The sequence below is a fragment of a genome, unplaced genomic scaffold (genome assembly GCF_019419815.1).
Source record: "Pyrus x bretschneideri cultivar Hongxiangsu unplaced genomic scaffold, Pyrus_bretschneideri_v1 Contig10, whole genome shotgun sequence".
In the NCBI taxonomy this organism is placed as follows: Eukaryota; Viridiplantae; Streptophyta; class Magnoliopsida; order Rosales; family Rosaceae; genus Pyrus; species Pyrus x bretschneideri.
This window is the reverse complement of record NW_025999391.1, coordinates 2,117,741-2,135,414: the sequence shown is the minus strand read 5'-3', so window position 1 is coordinate 2,135,414 and position 17,674 is coordinate 2,117,741. Positions and strand designations below refer to the sequence as shown.

At 38.5% G+C, this 17,674-nt stretch overlaps 3 protein-coding genes across 3 annotated transcripts; 1 reads left to right on the top strand and 2 right to left on the bottom strand.

Annotated features, from left to right (window-relative positions):
* Positions 1-514: 514 nt before the first annotated feature.
* On the bottom strand, positions 515-3,301 carry LOC125468830 (coiled-coil domain-containing protein 124-like). The gene is made up of 3 exons (XM_048565291.1): positions 2,597-3,301; positions 1,403-1,522; positions 515-850 (listed from the first exon to the last, which is right to left on the bottom strand). The coding sequence occupies exons 1-3, from the start codon at positions 3,152-3,154 to the stop codon at positions 839-841; spliced, it is 690 nt and encodes a 229-aa protein (XP_048421248.1). The 5' UTR covers positions 3,155-3,301; the 3' UTR covers positions 515-838.
* A 5,933-nt stretch (positions 3,302-9,234) lies between these two features.
* Positions 9,235-12,817, top strand: LOC125468789 (rop guanine nucleotide exchange factor 1-like). Its single transcript, XM_048565250.1, has 5 exons — positions 9,235-9,767; positions 10,466-10,582; positions 10,698-11,224; positions 11,427-11,777; positions 12,084-12,817. The coding sequence occupies exons 1-5, from the start codon at positions 9,494-9,496 to the stop codon at positions 12,504-12,506; spliced, it is 1,692 nt and encodes a 563-aa protein (XP_048421207.1). The 5' UTR covers positions 9,235-9,493; the 3' UTR covers positions 12,507-12,817.
* A 298-nt stretch (positions 12,818-13,115) lies between these two features.
* LOC125468802 (F-box protein SKIP23) lies at positions 13,116-16,333 on the bottom strand. The gene is made up of 2 exons (XM_048565263.1): positions 15,016-16,333; positions 13,116-13,600 (listed from the first exon to the last, which is right to left on the bottom strand). Exons 1-2 carry the CDS (start codon positions 16,216-16,218, stop codon positions 13,568-13,570), a joined length of 1,236 nt encoding a protein of 411 aa, XP_048421220.1. The 5' UTR covers positions 16,219-16,333; the 3' UTR covers positions 13,116-13,567.
* Between the last annotated feature and the right edge of the window lie 1,341 nt (positions 16,334-17,674).

The following is a 17,674-nucleotide window of genomic DNA, read 5'->3' as shown; positions in this document are numbered from 1 at the left end:
GGTTGTTACGTTTGATTCGGGTTTTATACCGTAATTTTTAAGCCACTTAAGAGTTTGGCGTCAACTCTTTCAAAATTTCATCTCTTCAACCGCAAGAAATTTTCTCCAATTTTATTCCACCTAAGTCTACGGCCTAAATCCAACCAACTCGAGTAGGATTGGAAATCCTAAACCGAACCGAACCAAACCGTATTATAAGGTTGCGCCTTTTCCGGCGTTCTTTTTCGTTTTCTTTTTTCTTCTCGTCTTTTTTCCTGTATGATTGTGTGTGCAAAGTTGAACGGTTTTAAGAGTTGGTGCAGCAAGAAATAAATTGCAAAACAGGAATTAATCAGAAAGATATGGTGACAAAAATCAAAGGATAAGATGGTGAGCTTCTTTAAAGGCTTTGTCCCAATAAACCAGCAGATACGGGTCCAATAATATGCCTGCTTCGCTAGCATGTATACAATACAAGACACTACCACCTAAAAATATGATCATCATCCACAATAATTCTAACCACGGTGTGATGTCCCGAAAATCGGGTTGTTACTTTTGGATTTTTAACGGAACATAAGAAGATGAAAATGTTAAATAACAATTACCAGTTTTACAGCAGACTCTATCTGAACAAAAGTTCTGTGAATATGTAGGGAGTTAATTAGGCTAATCGAGCGAAGATTGCATAGTATTCAGATTATGTTTCAAGAAGCGGATGTAGCACATACAGTAGAGCAGAAACCATATATGCGTTTCAAATTACACATGTACGTTGGCGGACAGGATGATGAAATCAAGAAAACCAGCCCAGGAGAAAAAGCTCAGATGCCCCGTGCATGGCGAGGATGCGAGGCGATCATTCAGCAAGCTGCAAATTTGAACAACGAAATTAGGCTGGCTCCATTGTTACAAAAAGATATCGTAAGTCCGAACACTTAACCAAAAAATAAAAGATTTCCTAACCAATGATTAACTAACTAATTAGTAACGCTCTACACATCCGAACATGTCGCACAAATCTACCAGCTTGGATGATTGACAGCACAGATATATGCTAAACACAAATCCCCATTAAATACTCATATCAAATGCCATCACCATGCGTCAACGTATTTAACAAAACACTATACACTGGGGCAACCAATATATGAATGAGGATAGCAATTCAAAGACTTAAGTCGCAAATCACTGTAAAGGAACAATAAATTTTACTTTACCAGAGAAAACGGCATAAGTAAGTCCTAGCATCTAGTGACGGGGCAGGGGGGGGTTAGACATTATTATTAGGTTGGCATTGCCATGTTATGATTGGATTGAAGGTTCTTTGTATAAAGTGTGTAACTTACTTACGTTGACTAATGCAAGTAATTATCACACAAACAATGACTCTGACTGTGTGATATCCGAGACAAAACTAAACCTGATTTAGAGGATTATCCGGAGATTTCTTCCATAGCTTCCATATCATATCCTTGTATTGATTGTGAGTAAGACCTGGTTTCTCTTCCTTCAGCCTGGGGAGCTCAGCTTCTTCAAAAGCCTACAATTATTACCCGAACTCGTCACATTATAAACACAGAAGAAATGACTAATGTCAATATTTAATTAGATCAAAGAAGCAATCACCAAAAGTTAAAATTGATTATTAACAACGGTTGAATTATCAATGAAAGTTTAAAAAGACATGGATGGAAAAGTTCCGTGGCTGTTAACCAAAGAAATTAGCGCTCCTAAGAATATGACTTAGCTTCTACCAATAGCCCCTACAATTACTATTATTCAGGAAACGACAACAATTAACTTTATATTTCACCAGCAGTCAACAATACTGTACTATCGAAGTGGGGCAGCAACGATAATTACAAGAATCATAAAAATTTAAGCAGCCATTCCACAAGAGGCATCAAATATGAGATACATCCGTGCATGAACAAATAAAATAAAACCTACAAAACTTCAGCTATTGTTTTGAGAGACGCAACAGCTACAACAGTCTACAAAAAGAACACATGAATTTCTCTCATAAGACCGCTACAAAAAACCAACAGAGCACTGCTACATCATAAATTGTGCAACATGAATTCGTCTTATAGGATGCTAGCTAGAAATTACTGAGATCACGAGTGTAAAGAAATGATGTAAAAGTTCAAGTTCATAGCTTTAGTCTACGTTTGTAATCCATGAGAAAATGAAAAACGATCAGAACTCAAGAGGCAACCCGTCTGTCTAAAAGAGGTCCTCCACTAACACATTGCAAAGATTTCAGTGCCAACACAAGCAATCAAGCACACTAATGCACACCCAAACTTTCGAGTAGCTGATCACGACCATTTGAGCGAAGTTAAATCATTGCGGCATATAACACACTAAGCTGTCTTCTAGAAGGCGCTCATTTGCGTCCATTCGTATTGTATATTTTCAATGCCGAGTCGATTTGTTACTCTAATAATAGCTAGAGCTTCAAGCTAGTACAAGTACTAGTCCTAATTCCTAAATGACAACAATTCTATGTAAATGCATCAGATTTTAGATTTCAAAGCTAATCGAAACCAATGCAATCCAATCCCCCTAACCAAACAAACCCTAAATTCTCCCAATAACACAGAAAAGGTACCTTAAACGAAGCCTTGAGCCTCCTTTCCGGGTGGCGATCCACCGGCAAGCTCTCCGCCACCGACATCTTCGCAACCGCCTCCTCCACCGTCCTAGCCTCAATAATCGAATCATCCCGATTCCTATTCTCCACAACCACAATCCTCTCATACTCCTCCTCCTCTGCCGTACGGCTCTGCTTCTTCTTCACCTCATCCGATTTCTTCTCCAACGCCGCCTGCTCCTCCTCTTTCCGCCGTGCCAGCTCGGCCTCGGTCACCTTTGGAACCGGGATCGTGACTCGCCCGACCTTCTTATCGGGCTTCTTCCCCGCCTTCTCGAGTTCCTTCTCCTCCAGCTCCGCCAATCGGCGCGCCTCGGCTTTCCGCGCGGCGGCCTCCGCTCGTTTCTCGGCTTCTTCCTCGCGCTTCTTTGCCGCGCGGGACTTGCTGCCCTCGGCCTCGCGCCAGTACTGCTCCTCCTTCTCGCGAACCTCGCGCTCCTTGCGCTCTGCTTCGGTGGAGCTCTTCCGAGCCTTGGCGGCCTCCGCCTTGCTATTCAAACCCATCTTTTTCGGCATCTTGTTCGGGCACACGCTTTAGGGTTTTGATCGTCTTCGAGTCTGCGACGACGGTGGTGATATTCTCCGACTCCGCTCAAAAGCGATGTGATGGGAAGAGTTACTGGGACTCTGGGCACGTGTTCCGTTCACAGACAGAAACAGAACAAAAAAAAAAGCGGTTACGGTTTTTGGGTAGCGGCTAGCAAACTAAGTGGGCCTTTACTGGGTTAAATCAAAAGGCCCAAAACAATAAATCCAGACGCTTGCTGGTCAAGAAACAAAAGGCCTGCCCAAATTACATCGGCCCGTTGACAAATGGTTCTTAACGTTTACGTTCGTAAAATGAGTTGATGAGTAACAAAGTTGCTAGCTTTTTCTATGTTGGTTCCTTTACGTTGAAAATCGATAAATGTCATCTCACGTGTTGTACTTTAAACATCAATGTTGTTCCTGCTGTTACATTCCGTCAAAATCACTTAAGAGCATTTCGATCTCTTCATGTCTCTACACATACGAATCGATTATTTCATAACCATGCTACAATTTTCCCCAACTCTCCAAGTGCCTAATTAAGCCGTAACATCTTTGGCATAATATTGAATTGCCATCATAGTGATCTTGTTGGAACCTTTTTCTTTATATAAATAATGATATGGAGAGATTGAAATGCCCTTGTGTCGGTTACTGCATTTTTTGAGATTTGATATTTTAGATTTTTTTCGGGTTGAGTTTGGGTATTTAACTTTTTTTTTCATCACTAATATCATGTGCAGGTCGCATAATCCCTTTTAATAAGGATTCTAACATGTTCGGATTTTGCCTTCAATTAACACATAAGTCAACGGATAAGAATCGAAAAACCAATGCCAAGCAATGACTAGAGGATCAAAAGAGAAAGTTGTCATAAGGGAAGAAAGTAGGACAACAGCCTCTGTTTTCCCTCCTCCCCTCTCCTCCTCCATTTTTTTTTTTTCTTCTTTTCTAGTCTATTATGGTGATTGGTGAATATTATTCTATCTTTTGGCGACTTAGGGCTAATTTGGAATTGTTGTTCTTTTTTAATAAATTGCTTATACTGTGCTTTAAGAATAATTAACTGCAAAATAAAGTAATTGAGCATTTGATGCTTCAAGAATAATCAACTGCAAAATAAAGCAATTGAGCATTTGATAAACTGTATTTTTAAAAGTGTTATAAGTATGAAAAACAATGTCTAGAAGGATAAATAATAATTGGGGAAACTTAATATGAGTCCAATTTTATGAGTCATTATTAGTTATAGTCCAATTTTGTTTTAAATTTTAGGTTAGGTCCAATGATTTATTATCCACTTAAGCTTATTTGTATTTTCTTGCCAAATTTAACCTCAAATTGACTAACTAAGTAATTACTGTTTTTTTAATTTGTTATGAATGTTAATCTTATCCTTAATTGTAGGGTTAGGGATTGAAATCTCTTTTTTTCTTCTCATTTCCCCAACCATTAATTTCTCTTTTCTTGTTTCTCCCTCACAATATCTTTCTCTTCCTGTGTTATTTTGCCGAGTAATCTTCTTCCATAATATTCCTCTTCTCCTCCTCTTCCATAAGAATGATCAATATACATTTGATTGGTTAAAAAAAAAAATTGCATTAGTGTTTTGGATTCTTCGTCTTTTTTTTTTCTTTTTTTTTTCTTTTTTTGCTTCTTTTTCCTTTATATATATATATATATATATATATATATATTTTTTTTTTTTTTTTTAATTTTGAAGTTCTATCGAATTAGCATTTTCTCTAGTGTTTCCTCCCTCAATATCATTTTTCTTCCCGATTTTTTTTGGTTTTATCTACCTATATCACTTGTCCTTTTTTTTTTTTATATATTATAATGTACATGTATCATGAATAATTGTATTTATCTACCTATATATATATATTATTTTGTTGATAATTTAAGATTAATTGTATTTATCTACCTGTACCATAGGATTTTTTTTTTTATAATACTCTACCCATATTAGAGATTAATTGCATATGTATCATATGTTTTTTTGTTTGTAAATTAACTACATGCATCGCAGATTGATTGCATTGCCTACTTGCATCATAGATTAGTTGCATTATCTACCTACACCATAGTTTAATTAGATATTATTTAAATATATCTTCATGACATATTTTGTATTTATGTACCTATATGATAGGTTTTTTCTTTTTATAATCTACTTTTATCAAGAATGTATATCACAGTAGATTTTGTTGGTGATAAACATGCCATGAATTTTAATTTTAATTTTTTTCCTTGGATATTGAATAGATTAAAGGCTTTAATATTCAAAATTTGGATAAATCAAGAAATTTAAATATATTTTCATTTAGATTATAAAAGGGCAAAATAGACATAAAAAAGATTAGTTGAACCTAAACTGATAAGGCACATGGAATTGGACTCAATTGGAAAGTAGCTCAATTTTTTGGACTCGGATCTAAATGCCCCTAAATAATTTCGTTGTTTAAAATTAATAAGCTTGTTACAGGAATTAAAAATATTCTAAAGGCTCAACTCTGCTTTTTATTAAAGCAAATTTTAAAAGCAACCTATATGCTGCTTTTAGAAGCTGCTGTTTGAAGGCCATTACTTTTAAAATAAGCAGTATATTTTATTTTTACCGAACACTTTTTTATTGCTTAACTTTAAAGTGAAGTAATTTTTGATAAAAAAATCCAATACCAAAATGGACCTTAGTATTTGTTTAAGTCATGCTTAGATCTAAGTTCCATATCACTTACTTTTTTTACCCCATTTTCAATCCAGTTTATTCTCCCAAAATTACCACCCCTAAATTTTAAACAATTTTCATTAGTTTTCCTTAAATTTTATCCTATTTTCTAAATTTAATGTCACCTTGCTTATGATATTGGATAAGGGCAATGTTATCCACACATCCTTTTCATTTTCCAGGCATTGAATCGAATGAATTGAAGAATATAAATGACGAAAAATTAACAAAGGTTTGTGAGAGATAAAAATATGTGTACAAAAAAATAGCACTATCCATTGGATAATTGGAGACCAACCCCCCCTAAAGATCCAACCCCATGTTCTACAATTGTATCTTGACTGTATGCTGGGTAGTTTGATGACGACGCTTGTTATGAAGATGGTGATTTTTTTTTAACAAACGATATTATCTACACTAAAGGGGAGGGGTGGACTTAGTCTCACAATGGGCTAGCAATAATATTGTTCAAATGGTGATTTAACTCATGATTTAGGATTTTGAGTTTGTTTTCGGTTGAATGGGCTTGGCAAAAGATTGGACTTAATTATTTTTTAGGATAAATTACATAAAACTATCTCAACTATTGGCTCAGTCACAGTTTTATACCTCATCTTTAAAAAATGCCAATGTCATGCATCATCTTACAAATTTGTTACAATTTCATATTTTCCGTCAGTTTGTCTGTCAATTCTTTCATTAAATAATGACGTGGCTTGAGACAAGACCCACTTTCAATTCCAACTAGAAAAAATTAATTAAATATAAAAAAATATTAAAAAAACCCAACCTACACCCAGATCCCTTTTGCTTCCCCCTCACCTTTCTGCAACTCCCACCCCCTCCTACACACCCATCACCCTCTCTTCCTCCATCTCCACCTCCCTCCCATAGCGCTCCTCCCCATCCTACACACCCATCACCCTCTCCATGTACACCTTTCTCCTTCGCCGTCGTCGTCGTCCGTACGATTCGTGACTTTTAATAAAACTCCCTCCCCCTCATACAATTAAGGAGCCATGTCGGAGATTGAGGTCGTCGTCGATAATAGCGACGACTCCAGTGCCCGCGAGGTCAACCTATTTGGGAAGTTCGAGGTTGGGAGGCTTCTGGGCTGCGGGGCTTTTGCGAAGGTGTACTGCCACTCACGGTACTTCGAGCCGCTGATCTCCGCCATCGGTAGTGGTGAGGGTGATGGGCGTGTAAGAGGGGGCGGAAGTTGCAGAGAGGTGAGGAAGCATTGACAGACAAACTGACAGAAGGTATGAAATTGTAACAAATTCGTAAGATGAGGTATGACATTGACATTTTTTAAAGATGGAGTATGAAACTGTGACCAACCCAATAGTTGAAGTAGTTTTATGTAATTTACCATATTTTTTATGTGGGCTTTCTAGGTACTAGTGTTGTCCGTGTTAGATTTGCTCTTGTGGGCATGTGTCTTTGTTTGGTGCAGTCTATCCAAACTTTGTAAGTGATTTTGTGTGCAAAGTCTCTACTATGGCAAGGTGTGTGGTACTTATCACGCCCTACATATTCAATAATATGGTTGCTAGGAAGTTGGTCAAGTTTGCAGCATTATTATTTAATTTTAAATCGCTTTGGTTTGAAAGGCCCTCAAATTTAATAACATTCTAATAAAACCACTATCATTTAATTTTAAAAAACCTAAACAAGCAATCAGGGAAGTTTTTAGCACTAATCTACGCGCATTTTAAATGTTGGGAGAATTCAAAGGGTTAGGTTCATCTTACATGTGAATCAACAACCCAAGATTATTAATTTGCATATGTCATTGGGATCGTTAATATTTTAATCTTCCCATCATTAACTCCAAATCTCTAAAATATTTCAAACCAATTAATATTCCTACCAATACCATCTTAAAAAAATAAGGAAAACTAATGAAAATAATTTAAAAAGTTTGAGTTTTAACGATAAGGACAAAATAAATGATAAAGTAAATAGTACCATGATTGATTTTTTAGTATAAAAATGTGGTTTTTCGTTAAGATGAACAATACCGCCGTCTTTTCTTTAAAACTTCCTAAAAAATACAAATAAAAAACCAAATTAATTATCCACTAAAAAAGTTCAAAAAGTCATTCACGACGAACACAAAACCATACTATCGGAAATTACGGATAAGGATCCTCTTTGTGAGAATCTAGATTCTCACATTCTAACTGTTTATCGTGTATTATGCGGTTAATTTTTAATAGGTATTGTTTATGTTTAATTTTAAATAAAAATTTTAAAATAATTTATGACCTCATGATAAACAGTTAAAATGTGATAATCCTTAGAATTCCCATAATTTGAACATAAATAGAATCCAAATCCGAAAATTACAACATGCATTGAGCTCGCAATCACGAGATTATACGCAGTCCATCACGCAAAGTGGGTCAATCCAAATTAACGTACACGACCCGCCGACTTAGTGTTTGCGGGCTACATGTCGGTCACGTGCAGTACACACTCTACGGGGGACCTCACCTAAAATTCTCACGGGTCAAAACAATACGCAAATGGACTGTTCAGTGGCGACTCGCCCCGATTCGACACTTTCGACGCAGTCACACAAATATATACTTCGTGGAAAATAGTTATCGCCAAGTGTCCGCAGATGCTCTGTCTCTCGGGTGAGTGTATCGTTGTAGACTTTGTACAACGTAGTATACAGTTACGTATACGACCCCGACCGGATACCTTGTCGTTCACACAATGCCAGACGGCTCAGACATGTTCGCTGCTCAAGGAGATTCCCTCCGCCATGGCGTTGGTCATGCGGGGCCCCACTCCTCTTACAAAAACAGATCAACGGTCCAGGTCGTACCACTTAATTAAAATACGGGAGTCGTTAATTTAGGTCCTCTTAAATATCAGTAAAGTAGGATTAAGATTAATAAACTGCGCGAAAATAATTGTTTAATAACGTAATTACCCAGAACGAATTACTAATGACTGCAATTAAAGAGTCGTGCACAGAAAACGATGTCGTATATCGAGAATAATAGTCATATTTTGGATGCGAGCGCACTGAAAGCAAACCGGGGACGTCCACACCGTTACTTTCTCTCCCGTGACAAGAAAACAAAACAGCTCTAACCGCCGTTTGGTATCTTTCCCACGCGAAATTTCTGAAGTCCCGCCGGGTCCCACCCCATGCCCCTGCACGTCAGCAGAAATCGCCACGTCACTCAAGCACAGTAATCCTCATAACGCATAAGGTGGGTCCCGTGGAAAAAGGACCGTGTCGGGTGCTCTGGCTCTGCAGACCAAACGGCGTTACTTTTGCTTTTTGGGGCCTTTCTCATCATCATCTCCTCCATCATCAACCCCACCGTGGACAGTCACACTAGCAATTCTAGAGAGAGAAAGTTGAAGAGAGAGAGAGAGTGGAAGAGTGTGGTGTGAGTAAACCTGAAAGCACTTTTTTATCCATCACTTACTGCCTCTGCAGCAATCTTCCGACCACGCGACTGCTGCTGCTTCTGCGCTTCTTATCCTCTGGGGAAGGCTTCACGGCAGCGAATGTGAGGCTGAGATCTGAGCTTGTACGGACGACGCTCGTTTTGGATCTCCTGGACGCAATGGGGAGTGTGTCGTCGGAGGACGGCTTGGACCAGGAGAGCGAGCGGTGCGGGAGCTACAGCCTGAGCGCGGACGTGAGCGAGTCTGAGAGTTGCAGCAGCTTCTCGTGCAGGAGGTTCGACGCGGAAGGGGCTTCGAGCTCCATGACGTCCTCTCCGCAGCCGGTTGCCGGAAATTTCTGTTTTCAGCCGCCGGTGATGCTTCCGGTGATCGGAGGGAAGGATGTGGTGGCTTGGGATGAGAAGCCGGAGAAGCGAGATGCTGATTTATCTGGTATTTCATTTTGTTTTGTTTTATTTATTTGTTTAAACTTTATTCTAGATTTAGGGTATTCAATTGAGAATCTGAGAGAGTTTAATAGATTTATAAATCTAAGAATTTTTATTTAATTGATTTGTAGAGATTTGATATAAAATTTTAATTCAATTATCTTAAAATTTTATGAAAAAATGAGAGATTTGTGAATGTTTAAAATACACTACAAAATTTCTTCAATTACCTCTAATTCCTCAACTTTCTCAAAATTTTTAAAATCAATTTTTAATTGAATATACCTTAAATATTATAAACTTCTTTAAAATCCTAATTGAATACACCAGATTTCGGATTTTAATAAAGTATCTTAAAATTCTAATTGAAACGTCTTGTGAATTTCAAAGAATCACTTCAAATCTTGATTGAGGACGCATAGATTCATTAAAAGAATTAAAATCCCTCAAAATTCCAATTGAATACATCCCTAAGGAGATTCTAGCTCACTGTTTGGATTCCGAGAAAATTTAGGGGAAATTATTGAAAAATGTACTGAAAATTATTGTCCTTTAATACATACAACCTGAAAACTGAGTGAAAATACGTACTAATTTCTCTGCAGCTGAGAAAATTTTGCTCAGATCTGATTCTGTTCTAATTAAGATAATTTGCTTTGTTTTTGTAGATTTTAATTATTTTGTAATTATCTATGATTGCAGAGGTTGAAATGATGAAGGAGAGGTTCTCGAAGCTTTTGCTCGGAGAAGACATGTCCGGAGGAGGGAAAGGAGTCTGCACTGCCCTTGCTATCTCAAATGCCATCACCAATCTCTCTGGTAAGTCACATCCCTCTTGGAATATGCATATTCTTATGTAATGTTGGCCGAGATTTTTTCGATTTTATGTGGAGGTTCTGTTTTCGGAACTCAATTTTCTATGTTGGAATTGCAGCAACCGTGTTTGGCGAATTATGGAGGTTAGAGCCGCTGAAAGCGCAGAGAAAGGCAATGTGGCACCGGGAAAAGGAGTGGCTCTTGTGTGTGAGTGATTCAATTGTTGAGCTTGTGCCTTCAATACAACAGTTTCCAGGTGGGGGTACATATGAAGTCATGGAGATGCGGCCACGCTCTGACTTGTATGTGAATCTACCCGCCATAAAGAAGCTTGATGCAATGCTGCTTAGTATGCTGGATGGGTTTTGTGAGACAGAGTTTTGCTATATTGACCGGGGGATAATTTTGGGTGATTCGAAAGAGGGTGAGGGGTTTATGGGTGGAAGGCCTTCGATTAGGCAGGAAGAGAAGTGGTGGTTGCCCTATCCTAAAGTTCCGCCAAATGGGTTGTCCTGTGAAACAAGGAAGAAGTTGCAGCAGTGTAGGGACTGCTGCAACCAGATATTGAAGGCGGCCATGGCAATTAATAGTAGTGTACTTGTTGAGATGGAAATCCCGAGAGCATACATGGAAACGTTGCCCAAGGTATGGGTTTCTACATCTCTTTTCATTATTTTGCTCATATGCTAACTATATTAGTGACTAGTAATGTTTTATTAGCTTTCGCAGTATATTTATACGTATCTTGTCTTGTAGTTTTCAGTTCATGCTGCATATTCTGCATACAACTTTCACTTAGTTGATCTTAAATTTCTTTTGACACCATCTGTTTTTCAATTCTTGATAGAATGGCAAGGATTGTTTGGGCGATATCATTTATCGTTACATAACTGCAGACCAGTTCTCACCCGAACATCTTCTTGATTGCCTGGACTTGTCGTCAGAACATCAAACTCTAGAGATAGCCAATAGAATTGAGGCAGCTGTGCATGTTTGGAAGCAGAAGGACCAGAAGAAACACAACAATCATAAGGCTAAACGGGCATCTTGGGGTGGCAAGGTTAAGGGGCTTGTTGCTGATAGTGAAAAGAACAATTTTCTGGCCCAACGAGCAGAGACCCTCTTACACAGCCTAAGGCATCGTTTCCCTGGCCTCCCACAAACTTCACTAGATATGAACAAAATACAGTATAACAAGGTACATTTGATCGCATGTTTTCCCTATCCATCTACATTAAAATGCATAATCCATCTACGTTACATTACTTAATACATGTCACCTTAACTTGGGATGTTGTGAAGTATTTCATCCATCAATTTTTAAACAGTGGTTTGACAAATATGTTAAATTCCTTGGTTTGGGAAATTTTGACTGTCCGAATTCCTTATTGCGCATTATTAGTTACTTCCTGCACACTGCAATAACTTCTGGATTTCTATATTTAAAAGAACAAATCCTCGGAGGATGAAGTTTCTGAAGGATTTTTCGTTGTTGATTTTACAGGACGTGGGGCAGTCAATTCTGGAAAGTTACTCAAGAGTTATGGAGAGTCTGGCCTTTAACATCATGGCAAGAATAGATGATGTCCTCTTCGTTGATGATGCTACCAAGCGATGTGCTGCAGCGGAATCAGTGTCTATCTTCAGCAGGGGAGGTTTGAGTGGCCTTCCTATCCAGAAGCGGATGTCGCCAAGCCCCTTCTCCATTCAACACACTCCTTACGCGTCTCCACTTGCAACACCGACTTTCTGCTCCTCCACCCCAGTTATTGGAAGTCCAGGAAGGACACCTCTGTGTGTAAAGCGCAGCGTTATAGTAGACGAGAAGTCAGAGAAACTACTCGCAGATGATTTTGAGAGGGTGTGGTCGTATGCCGGAAGCCTAAGCTCAAGAAGAACTACCGGCGATGCTCCTGAACGGGATTGACTAAGATAACGTTAGGTCGGTTTAAGATTAAGTAGGTTAATGTGACAAAAGGAAGGTGCAGAGATGGGTCTAAAGCCTAACCCCCGTGGTGCTGTTGAGATCTAATATTGTATATTCTTTATTAGCAGTAGAAATAGGTTGGTCTCTATAGTTTTGACCTGGTAGTAGATGAAGAAAGGACAATTTAGTTTCATGCTGGTTCTCAAATTCTCGCATGCCGTATGGTACTTGTAGCTCAAGTTGTTAAAAGCTTCTATCGATTTATGTGAAGTCCCCTAATATCTGTTGTATCGAAAGTTAAAATTCTTGGATTCACAAGTTTTGATTATATCTCTGCTACCATATTTAACACCGAGATAGTGTGAAGCACAACGTATCCGATGCACTCTTTTACTTCAAGAAATGACGTAAGAAGACTTGAAAAAAGAGTAAAGGAAAATTTAGGAAGACTTGAAAAGAGACTTAAGAAAAGATATGGAGTAGCTGGAGTTAACTAACTGAAGACTTAACGTAAAATCGAACATGATGGAATTTTAAGATTCATACAGCCAACACTAGTGGGATAAAACTTTATTGTTATCTAAATGTCAACCACGAAAACAAGATAGATGTCTCCAAGAACACTGATAATTCATTCATTAATTTACAAGTTTAGTAAAATACATAGAAAAGATTCATAATTTAAGAAAATAAAAGACTTAGTTTATTTGTTCGTTATTTACTTTTCGGTTAAACAAGGAATTGGGTCTCTTAACAACCCCCCTTGTAGGTTTAGGTGCTTGCAGAAAGTACAAATCCTTCACTCATAAAGCCCCTCGTGTCTACGGCAACTTGGATTGACTTATTTTGCTTGCAATGGCTGGCTAGGTCACCTGAACTCGTTGATGCCGAAGAAATCATGGAGAAATTCCTGAAGAGCAGGCAAAGTCTGTCCTTTAAAGCCGCCTGGTGCAGCTGCTTTCGCCTTGCACTAGACTAAATAAAACAGCTAAGCTTGAAACTCCTTCGATTTCAGATGCATTCACGACTTATTAGTGTCGTGCATCGATTCCATCTCCACCTCATATAGCCAATTCTTCAAGCTGAGTTTGCACCTGTTGCATCAACTAAATCAGCATTTGCATGCCTTGATATGATAATTGAAAATGGATCGGACTACTGATGATGAAAATACGAACGCATAAGGCAGGAATATGCAAGCTAAAGTAGCACTTATTGTAATCTACAACCAATCCAATCAAACAAATTCCCTCATGGGCTGCTAATCATTTGGTTGCTACATCAGAAGGAACGGTCATCAAACTATCAAATAAGCCATGTGGAAACGTGCAATTAGCTTAGTAAAGAATCTATGACGTGACCCTCAGCACACCATGTTCTTCGTAACCTTAGATACACCATTTTCTTCATTGCTCTACATGAGTTCATGGAATCATGACGCACATCAAGAATGTTCACACAATCAAGCTCAGAGAAATTATAGAATCTAGGGTTTGTACGTAGAGAGAGAGAGAGAGAGAGAGAGAGAGAGAGAGAGCTCAGAGAAGACCTTTTTCTTTCTACTGAGATTAACCTATTATTTTTATAAAGATAGCTATCTATACCGAGAGATTGAGCTCAACTGTAACTAATCCTGCAACTAATAAAAAATTAAGACTACCCAATCAATAGCTTAATCAAACTATCATTGCACATATGGCACAAGCCCATCTAACAGCACTATTTGACTGCTCAATATGTTCGATTCTAAGCTGTAAAAGTTCTCAAACCTAATAAAAAGTTACTCAAAAGACTGGTTGCCTGGTGCCCATATAACGGCAACAATTGGAACCTTGAAGCAATGGACTAAATAAAAACTTGAGAAACAACCACCCTTAAGCAGCTTCCTGGCTGACAAGAGGCAAGATTGGTTTATCAGGACACGCTTCTAACATATTTTGGCTAATCAACACATGTACGTGTGTCTCCTCACCCAACTTAGAGATTTCAACAGAGTTGAACCATAGTACACCTAGTAGCAATAGCAGCTGGCCATCATGGTTTCTCTGTAAGTATTCAGTATCGGTTAGCTGCTAATATACTAGTTGTTTCATATCACGGACTTAAAACAACTATAATACTACATTATGTTGTCAAAGCCCTTGAGCCAGGGCCCAGAGATTTTAAAAATCTGAACACATATAATTGGATATGCAATAAAAATCTGTCACTAACCTAAAAGGCATAACTGATGTCTAGAAAATTGGGGATTTATCAGAATAATATACTGCCTACAGCACCATACAACAAATAATTACCAGCATCTTGGCACCGGAAAATGACTGCAAGGTCGCATTAATTCTAGTTTTTCAATTAGAACTACACCTAGCAGGGTAAGAAATGAATTTATAACAATGGTCAAATGTCAAACACAACTTGGCAAGATTGATGTCATTAAGCAGCGAAAACACCACATAGAATGACATAAAACACGACACAAAATTCTAAATGCAAACAAAACTACACTTACTTCTGACGTTGTCGATGCAACCCAGTCAGGGGGTGGCCAAAACAACTTTGAATACTCTGGGTAATCAGATAACGGTGCAATACCACCATCATCCAAGTCAAACACACCTATATCGCGGGCCTTGAACACACACTCTTCTTCACTGCCCATATAGAAGAAATTATCCGTGAAAAGTATACAATTCCCTTTACAACCCGATAACTGGGAAGCCGAGGCAGAAAATGTGCAGTCATCCCCCAAAAACAACACCCTATCCCCCAAGCTTTTCATTTCAACCAACTTCTTCCCCTCTCTATCCAACTTAAAAACCTCGAACCTAACAGTTCTCTCAGTCAAACAACCACTGAATTGCATTTGTAAAACTTCATCATCGACATCCAAATCATCCAAATCCTTCGGCGCAGTGATGCTCAAGTACATATCAACCACCAGCAATTCACCACTCGATTCAACCAAAAACTTCTTATCACCACCAAACACCGGATTCGCAACCAAGCTCAAATTCGAATTCAACCCCACCGTCACAGTCCGGCCAGTGCCATCAACAGCATAAAATTGTCCTTTAAACATTATAACATCATCGTAAGGCGACGGCATATCATGAATTATAGTCCACCTCTTATCCTCAGACTTAAACATTGCTAATTTCCCAGACACATGAATCGTAAGAAGCACAAAATCGTTGCTTTCGGAACCCGAACACATAAAAACCACCTTTTCCATATACAAATTGCCATCATCGACCAAAGAATTGCCATTCCCAAAAGGCCTAAAATGGACATAATGCAAAACAAATTCTCCACCCAACTCAAAAACACTAAATTTCGATAAATCCAATACCTTCGGAAATGCTTCGGGCAGCGGCTTCAGCTGAAACCGCGAGAGAGGATTCAGCAAGTGCATCCGACCCGGTACGTCCTCTTCGATCTTGACCAGCCAGCGATCTGGGTCTCTTTGGTTGCGGGAATTGGGCAAACCCATCAGGAAAATGCTGCGCTGGGAGAGGTGGAACCCTAGAGAGGTGGCGCAGATACCGTGGTTTGTGAGGAAGGGAAATCGGCCAGGTAGACGGCGAGGTCGGGAGGTGACGGAGGACCGCCATGAGGAGCAGACGGATCGGAAACGGAGCAAGTAGAAGGCGCTCTCTAGGCGTCTGGCGATTTCTTCTAGGAGGTCTTTGGGAAGTTTAGACCAGTCGGCCATGGATTTTCAGTTCAGTTTCCCGGGGAAGTTTGGGAAAATTGGCGAGAAAATTCAAGATACACAGATACTGGAACTTGTAGGGACCATATGCTGGTCGAAACGACAGGTATTATCGTCGTTTACACGCTAGGAAATATGCGCTGCTGTTTATATTTCATTTCAGTTTTATTTGGGCCTGTTTGACAGATCAGATAAAGGATCGGATATGATTAGTTATACGGATTCGGGCGTTTGGCGTTCACTCGTACTAAATAAGTGCCGGATTAATTTAACTGGTCAGATAGGATAACACGGTATACACCCGCTTAATAAAACCAACCAAAACGCCCGGATTATTTAGTCGGGGAAGAAGAATATGGGAGAGAAAGGGAGGGAGTTTGGGGGGTGTGACAGAGAGAGCTAGGGAACAATTATTTGGGATTCTTCTGCAGTTGGGGAAGAAGAAGGGAGAGAGAGGGAGGGTGTTTGGGGGGGGGTGCGGAGAGATCTGGGAACAAAAAAATGATTTCATTTTTTTTAAAATTTGTTTTTTAAGTTTGATTCCTCCTATCTAATATAATACCAAACACAATATAAATAATACGGTCACTAGTCTGATACTGCACCAAATACCCGACTAATTTAGTCAATACTATCCGGTGACTATTTATCCTATCCGACAGAAATAATCAGTATAGTCCGAACTGCCAAATGTGACGGAGATACTGGAACTTGTTGGAATTCTTCTTATTGAAGCTTTTCAAGGCACAATTTTTTCATTCAGTTTAATATCTTGACTCTTCTTATTAATAGTGAACCCCAAACATTTCAAATTACTTTGATTAGACACACAAATTGCCTTGATATTCACCATTCTCTTCTCTACTTAGGTCTCATTTGGCAGCTCGAACTGTAATGACTATTTCAGTCGAATATGATAAATAATCATCGGATAGTACAAATTAATTATGATCGTATTATATATATTATGTTTGGTACTATACCGGATAAGAAAAAAAAAAAAACAAATTTTTTTTCAAATTTATACCAATTGAAAACCACACAAATGTATAATAGAAGAATAATGAACTTGAGAGTCCAGACATCAAAATTGATATGTCAACGAGGTCCGGCAACAACCTCACAAGGCAAATTATCTTCACCGCAGGAAACAAATGCCCAGGACCTGTCCCCCTTCTTTCAACACACACGAACAAATACAAAATCTAAATCTGAAGCAAATTGAGGACGAAGACATAATCAATTGAAAAACATAACAAGTTGAATTTTTCAATTTGTCTTAAATTTTCAGATTTGAAATAAATGAGAAACCCTAATTTTAATTAAAAAAAAAAAGCAAGATTACAAATCAATTGAAATGGGGATAATAATACTATTAGTTTGATTTATTACATAAATCAAGCAAGAAAAAACATGAAGTTGCATGAAAATTTGAGAGATGGAAGAATGAAAGAGA